At 40.8% G+C, this 8,340-nt stretch overlaps 1 protein-coding gene across 4 annotated transcripts in view; it reads left to right on the top strand.

Moving 5' to 3' along the window:
- clocka (clock circadian regulator a) overlaps window positions 1–8,340 on the top strand; it is a 58,197-nt gene that overhangs the window by 18,552 nt on the left and 31,305 nt on the right. For 3 of the 4 annotated variants that reach the window (XM_058378631.1, XM_058378634.1, XM_058378632.1), the window contains 3 exons: window positions 4,491–4,556; window positions 4,644–5,090; window positions 5,980–6,071. In XM_058378631.1, the coding sequence (XP_058234614.1) occupies window positions 6,052–6,071 (20 nt within the window). In that variant the 5' untranslated portion in view covers window positions 4,491–4,556; window positions 4,644–5,090; window positions 5,980–6,051. The remainder of the gene's footprint in view (window positions 1–4,490; window positions 4,557–4,643; window positions 5,091–5,979; window positions 6,072–8,340) is intronic. The other variant, XM_058378633.1, reaches the window with a different exon arrangement.

Raw genomic sequence — 8,340 nt, forward strand, 5'->3', positions numbered from 1 at the left:
GTGCACAAGCAGCGGCTGTTCTTACTGGATAATGTCTAATCTAATATTAAATAGTTTCATTATTTAAACGTTTTTCTCCACAGTAACACTTTTCTGTTACAGAGATTACTACATTCGATCTGAATGAATTCTGGATATGGATTTTAATATTTCATGCATTGATTGTTACAAAAAGAAAGATAAGACTATAACGAAGCGTTTTTGGGGCAGCAGAGCTGATTCTTTTGCACCACAAAGCACTGTATGCAACACAAATACAATGCAGGCTTCTTGTTTAGATGATCCAGCTGAATCTGTGTGAACTTTAACCTGCTTTCGTCACCTGTAAAAGCGTGAGCGATAGAAAATATGAGCAAACTTAAACAGATTTTCTCAGGTTGTTTTACCTTGCTCATTTCTTTCACCCAGATCGAGTCAAATATCTGCCGTCAGCATTTATGAAATATTTGTCGCAGCAAAAATGATAGTTCGCGTTGAAGTGCCCTGAATAACGCCACACAATTAGATCATAAATCTAAAGACAGGTTGATGTGGGTGTATTTAGGAATGTGCTTGTGCATGGGTCAGCTGTCGTTCTTAATGAGCTTCAAGACAGATGGCGTTCCTTTCCAGTAAAAAAAATATTATTATAGAAACCTCTACAATGAATAAACAGGTTTCTGCTCCATGATGATCGTTGATGCCGAGCATGATGCTAAGATTTAAGCCGCCTGCTGATGAGCACTTTTTTGTTGAATGTAAATTCATGGAGGTTTCCTCTAGCTGATGAAAGGCGAGGAAGCCTATACTCTTACTGGAATTTGTTATGCATTAATGAAGGCTTATCCAGACTAACCTGCTGTGGTGTTAGAGCTGAACAATAATTGCTGCTTCGAGCTATCTGAAACGCTGTCCTTACACAACACTCGCATGCAGTGACGTCACATGGCCTAAATCTGCCAGAAATCTGTAATAATCGTGAAAAATTTCAGGCTGTTTTCCGAATGTCATGGAGTTTGAGACACAATTGCGAAATACTAGACAGACTGCATGTAGCTTCCTGCTTTCAGCTCGCACCTTGATTACACCAATCAGGCATAACATTATGACCACCTGCCTAATATTATGTTGGTCCCCCTTTTGCTGCAAGGCATGGACTCTACTAGATCCCTGAAGGTGTGCTGTGAATTCAGAAAATCATTTCTAACTTCAGAAATTCAGACACTTTTGATATTTATTTATTTAGAGATTAAATATAACCGTTTTAATGGAACCGTTCAAATCCAGCAGACTTGAGGAAATACTACCAAGGAATCAGACCTCTGTTACAATAATAAACATTTCCCTCATCATTAACTGTTTCCTAAGTTCTTTTAACCTGAAACAGCATGGGTTCAAGTGATTTTAGACTTTCCCCAATCTGCTGCATGTCACTTTATATGTTTTAGTGAAACATCCAGCTTCATATCATCAGCATAGCAGTGGATGATATAAAGAATAATTGAACAGAGATCTGATGAACATCGGTCTTCTAGTTTTGTACGAGGCTAAAGAAGTCACAATAAACATTTACACCAGTCAGTAAGAGAAGATCTGAACCAAAGAAGAACCTTTCCTAGTATATCTGAGGTAATATTGTGATCTAATTATGGTAAGGTCAGCAAATCCGAGGCTATGCATCGATTTGTTGATTAAAATATATTACTGCTTCCTTGTAAAGTGGTCTCACTATTCAGTATCTGAATGTAAACATTTATGATCTGCTGTGAATATTGTATGAATAGACGCAGGTTTATTGTTAGTACCTAGAATAATGAAGACTACGGCAGATGAGGGAATTTTTCCCATGAAGCCTTCTGACTGCTTTTTGGAACCTGGATGCAGTCTCTTTAAGTCTAAGCTGTAAAAGTGTTTGTTTTGCCTTTTTTTTGTTTTGTTTTAAAGGCACAAATTTGGTGGTTCACAGTCAAAAGAAAGCTGCTTTCAGCTTTGTTGATGAAGTGGTGGGACACTCATGGTGCCAGCGTTATCTTGTGGTTCTCTAGGTGTAAATAACATGACCAGGACACTACTGTGGTATGGCATTGCATGCTGTTAGAGCTAGATCTTCCAGGATCTGTGCTGACCCTCTCCATTTCCTTACAGTCCTATCATAACTAATCTTGTTTTGTCTGTACACCAAAGCAGCACACATTCTCCTGATGTGCTTCCAGAGCCATCACACATGCTTTTGCTTGAGAAAGCAGCACCTGCATTCGCTTCCACAGTCGGAACAAAGGTTAAACAATGCAGTTAGCCGAAAGCACAACGCACTCGGTCGTAACATTTCACTCGCACTCGCACACACAGCTTGAGATCATGACTCTCGTCAATCTACTTTTTATTGAGAGATTTTTTTGGTTGATCTGTTGGTAAAAGTTCTGTTCTTGTAAATTCTCTCATTTCTGATAGTCACTATATGATAAACTAAGAATCGGTGTCGATTTCAGCTCAGAAAAAAAAACCTCATAATGCTTCACCACCCTGGGGTGGGAACTAAAAATGCAGTTTTTAAACTCTACTCCTAGAAGATGAAGAACGGGTCTGTTTTGTTTTTAATTAATTTTACAAAACCGTAAATGCAAATCGAATCATTTCACTCCTTAAATGGTATCCAGTATAACCAAAGACGTCTGAAATCGCCTTCCAAGGAGAGTAAACGTTCCAACCATCAACTACAGATGATGTGTCTGCTTATTCCACCATGTTTTCTGATGACACAACCCCCCCACTTTCAAACCTGGAGCTCAGAGAAAACCCAGAATCCCCCCCCCCCCCGCTTTTAATTAATTTGCATTCAAATTTGTAAAATTGGAGCAAAAATTTGGGAGCTCTGTTGTTCTTTTGACAATAACCTTCTGGACATTTGGAAAAGTGTATTTTGACCTGTGTGATGTTATAGAGTATTCAATCATGCTTGCAGTGCTCAGGTGGTCATTTACATTTCTGGCTTTTAGTGGACGCCCTTATCCAGAGCAACTTGGATTTTATCTCACTTTATACAACTGAGCAATTGAGGGTTAAGGGTCTTGCTCAAGGGTCCAGCAGTGGTGGGTTAAGGGTCTTGCTCAAGGGTCCAGCAGTGGTGGGTTAAGGGTCTTGCTCAAGGGTCCAGCAGTGGTGGGTTAAGGGTCTTGCTCAAGGGTCCAGCAGTGGTGGGTTAAGGGTCTTGCTCAAGGGTCCAGCAGTAGCAGCTTGGTGGACCTTGTGTTCAAACTTGCAACCCACGAGAGCTTCAGTTTGAATGACCCTGATCTTTCTGTAAATGTAATAACATAATGGACGGTGTTTAAAGTGCTGCTTCTGCACAGTCATTAAACACCAAGGACAACAACAGAACAAGTGCTCTTTTTTAACATGTTTTATTTTTATTATTATTTTTGCTGGATGAGGCAAGTCTATCAAGAGTTATCAGTCTGCCATTTTTGCATCTATTATTGGGTTTTAATGCTAGACCTTATAATAATCGTCAAGAAATGAGCGTTATCATAGCCAGCACCATGAATTAGATATCTGTTGTTTCCAGGCGTGATGGAGGGATTACAGAAGGACTAGGATTAGTTTAAGAACTCAGAGAAAACGCTTTAGAATAATAAACAGGAAAAGAAAGTAAACCCTTTCCCAGTAGGGGATCTGCTGTACTTTTATCTACGTACTGTATTTCTTTATGGCCGAGTGATTTATTGATCATAAACCATAGATGAACGAGTTGTTGGCACAGGGATTTTGCTGAACTTCTGCACCACAGCAAGCTCCATGTCGCGTTCGGATTATAAGACGAGGGCTCCGTGGGGAAAAAGGGAATCTTTTTGATTCTCCAGAACCCTGTCTGACACTGTCATCTAAATGTGCTGCAAATTGTACACAGGTACTTCCAGGAGGCTTTGGAACTGTTGCCACATATCAACATCAATCTGTTGAATCGAGTCTCGTTCTTCGAGATGAAAATTTCTCGTGTGAGACAAAAATGTATTTATTTTCATGCTCAGAAAAACCCTGCAATCTGATGATAGGAATTAGTTGGCCTCTAATTTGTGTAACATGTCATTAAGTAAGGGGTCCAGGTTATTTTAATATTTTCCCATTTAGGTTTTTTACAGTTGCTTCTCTATAACCATAAATATCAGGTGTCTGCAGCTGTACACTGAGCTTTAATGAGCTCTTGGGCTAATCGGGTGTATCTGTGAGCTCGTGTATGAGTTTCGGTGCTTTCCACAGTGTGTCCATTTGCCCTGCGTCTTAAGATGAGCTGCAGCTTGGAAAGACGTTGCGGTTATTAGTTATGATTTTGCTCCTCGCTAATGTTCCTTCAAGACTGTGATCCTGCAGGCAGGTTACTCAGTTTAGTGCTGGATGTGTATCAGTGTGTATGAGGGTGTATTCTCTCTATACTACACACACAATGTAGATTTGCATGGATGGTGTAACATCATGAATGTTATTGGAAATGATGTATTTTTCTCATATTTCAGGGTGACAATACTAATCTGAGGATCTCCACCCGAAAGGACACAGACATTTCCGAAGTCATGACATAAGTAAGTGTGCGAGTTACTCCGCCTCCTTCACGTTTTTTTTTGTTTTTTCCAAGCAGACTTGGGTATTTGTCTCTGTACGGCTCTCAGGTGGTGTTTGCCGCTGCTGACATGCGGTACATGGGTGTTCATCCTCCTTGGAAAACGTTCTCGTGGCACCGGGACCCTCAGCACGCCTTTGATCATTTTGAACCGCTCTCGGATTTCTCGAAGCTCACCTCAGTAGACGTGAAAAACTGACTCTGACTCACAGCCCCACAGGATCACGGTGTCTTCATCCTGAGTCGAGGTCCTCATTCTGGCTTTGCGTGTGGAACTGGTGGTCGCTTTGGCTTCAGAATGAAACCGAGGCCACGTTCAGACCCGGTATTGACACCTGTCTCGGGTGATCTGCTGATCTGATCACAAGCGGACAGCTGAGACGGATAGCCACTAACACCCTTTTACACGCGCCTCCAAGGCTTCTCCACTGACCGTTCGTGATTGTACTTCTTGAATGACACACTGACCAGGAGGTTCTTTAACGTTATTGGTGAGGTAGGTTTATGTTTACACTTTTATCTCAGTTTGTTTTTCCAATTTGCACTTTTAGATTTATTTGTATCCTATACTGTTTTACTTGTATGTATTCTCACCACATCTCCGGTCTCGTGGCCACTTTTAAAACCCCCTTTTCTGTCATAGCAGAAATTAATTGAACTTTCCAGAAGAAATGCTAATGAAAGTCGTCAAGCGGTTTTTCCCCCGCCCCTTCTCAACCTCTCAGCCAATCAGGCTGCAAACTTCCAAAATCACAGTGAGGCTGAGGGCTTGGTCTAACTTGTTGCATGTAAATTGGCTGAAGATTGCAGACTAGAATCCTTTATTATTTATATTTTTGTCATATATATGTTACAGCACAGTGAAATTCTTTCTTTGCATATCCCAGCTTGTTTTGTTTGTTTGTTTGTTTGTTTGTTTGTTTGTTTGTTTATTTATTTATTTATTTATTTACCACTTGAGCTACCACTGCCTAGATAAATAAAAATTAATCTGAAGCATCAAAGCTAATGTCCGAAAACTATGTCCATTCTGTCTGAGACTGTGTATTTATTATAGACTCATTAATACCAGAATGTCTTTTTCTAACAGATACAGTGTTATTTGTGTCTTTTATTTAATTAGATATTTTATTATTAAGTTATTTGGATGAGTGATTAACAATACTCATTTATAAATCTGCTTATGCTTAGGCATCATGAGGTACAGTATTTACATTTTTCACACAACACACACACACACACACCCTGTGTAATCAGTTCACCCGAGATAGATGTTAACCTGAGGTCTAAACAGGCCATGAAGTCATTTTTCTGATATCCTCCTTCACTATCAGATAAACTGCAGTTTCACCTCTGGCTCTTTGTTTTCCCCCTCTCTTGTCCAGGTTCATGCACAAATGTCTACCTCACGCTTAAAGCTCCTCGGTGTCCCACTGCAGCCCTGATCACACTTCAAAATGACCTCCAGCATAGACCGGTGAGTCCATCACTTCATGACAGCTGACAGAAAAAGAAGTCGAGCGGGACAAGGGAGGTTGAGACCGCTGTGAGAAAAATCGTCCTCTGGTCATTGTTCTCTGTTCCACCTTCGCTTTGTTCCCAGAATGCTTTGCATGTGAGCAGAAATGGCACAGTAACCTCCTTCATGTCTGCAACTGCTAACAGCTGTCCTTCTCTTTAATGTGAGCCTTCGCTCAGTTGCCATGGAAACGGTTGTAGGCAGGCTCCTCGAGCAGGGACTCTCTCCGTCTGGTCAAGCCGTGTGTGTGTGTGTGTGGAAATTCCAGGGCTCATCACTTTCTTGTAGATTTTTATTGTAAAAGAAAAGACACTAGCTGAACTGAGGAGCAGGAGAAGATTGTTGTCTCAGCCTCGGATTTTTCCAACCCAAGGTTCAGGACATACCCTCACATGGTGATAATAGTCCTGCGTTGCAGTGGATTATAAGATTTCAGAGTTCACTTGTTCACCACAAAAATACTAGACTTGATCGGATGGCAAGAGTGCTGATATTTAGTATACGCTCACTGTCCACTTTATTAGGAATACCCCCCCCCCCACTTTTCCCTCCACGAAATACTCAAGTCAGCCCATCTGGTATCAGCATGTCACACATTTTCTTCAATCTCACGTTAGAACTGAAGCTCTTGACGTGATGTTTTAGTTTTTTTGACGTGTTGTCTGACTTCCACGTGATCGGCTGACCCTAATGAATTGGTATCGCTTAACTCCCATGTTTACTACATGCATTTTTTTGATTCTTGGAATAGTTTGTGACAAGTGACGTCAGTTCCATCCAGCTGTGGTTTCTTTGGGAACTCTTTTCATTGCCGGAGCGTTTGTCCGTATCGTGTCTGAACTTGTCAGTAACCTGTTATTAATTTCTTGCTTATAGAGCTGTTATGTTGTACTAAATAGCGTGCAACACTGCTGTAATTACCCTCTCGTACCTACAGCCTTTGCTCGTGCGATATTGCTTACTTACAATGAATAGGTGACGCAGCACTGGATTCCCAGGAAGAAAACTCTCTTCTTCCTGCTTATCTTTCCTGATAGCACAAAGTACATATAAACAGATGTGTAAAGTTGGTCTGTTTGGATGACCGGGAAAGTGCTTATTTATCTTATCAGTTCCTCTCTATTACTTTTGCATTTGGATGTGCAGCACAACAGTATGTCATATTAACAGTGAACAGTCCATTCATTAATTATTCCCTCGATACAGGAATGTTGACGGATGGATGGATGTTTTCTTGATTCAGTAGTTGATTAGTGTGTTGGGTGTAACAGGTTTAGTTGGTGAACTACCTGCAGTAGTGAGGAACAGGACTGGTCAGACGTGCTGTAACGGCAGATTAACAGGCACAGGAAGGCGTGTAGAGACTGTGGCAGCGCTGTATACGGTATATGTAGGTGTTAGTTCATTAACATGAACTTGTGGTTTTAAAGCTCAGGCCTAAAAAAAATCGCCTGTCTGTGTATCTCTCTCGCTCTGTCTCTATCTCTGTCGCTCTCGCGCTCTCTCTCTCTGTCTGTGTTTCTGTCTATCTATCTGTCTCTCTGTCTCTCTCTGTCTCTCTCGGTCTGTCTGTCTATCTATCTATCTATCTATCTATCTATCTATCTATCTATCTATCTATCTATCTATCTATCTATCTATCTATCTATCTATCTATCTATCTATCTATCTATCTATCTATCTATCTATCTATCTATCTATCTATCTATCTATCTAACCAACCAAGTGGCTCTCCTAACCTAAGTGGCACCTCTACAGTGGAGTTTATAGCTAAAACTCTGTGACTCCTCAAAGTTGTCTCACTGTATCAGAGCCCTGCTGTATTGTGAGGGTGAGAGGTGAGGGTGTGCTGTTATTGTCTCTGCAGTCCTCACTCACTTTCACACTGCACAAACATCATCAGGGTTAATGATTAGACATCCTCATCCTCCACTGCAGTGAGTGAGTAATAGGAGCTGCTAATAATTACTATCGCCTCTACCGTGTTTATTACCGACTGTCCGCTGAGTTGTTTACCATCGCTATAGTACTTTTTAATGAGAAACGATAAGTTAATGATAATCTCCTGAAAACAACACGCACTGCCTCAGGTGTAATCAGACATGTGATCCTGATGTGAGGGGAGAAATTAAAGGAAGTGTTTTTTTTTTTCTTTCTACTTGACACTAATAATAAAAGCACTGTGTATTATATGGACTAATCGATGTCATGCAGGTTTATGTCAAAC

The sequence above is a fragment of the Hemibagrus wyckioides genome, linkage group LG25 (assembly GCF_019097595.1).
Source record: "Hemibagrus wyckioides isolate EC202008001 linkage group LG25, SWU_Hwy_1.0, whole genome shotgun sequence".
In the NCBI taxonomy this organism is placed as follows: Eukaryota; Metazoa; Chordata; class Actinopteri; order Siluriformes; family Bagridae; genus Hemibagrus; species Hemibagrus wyckioides.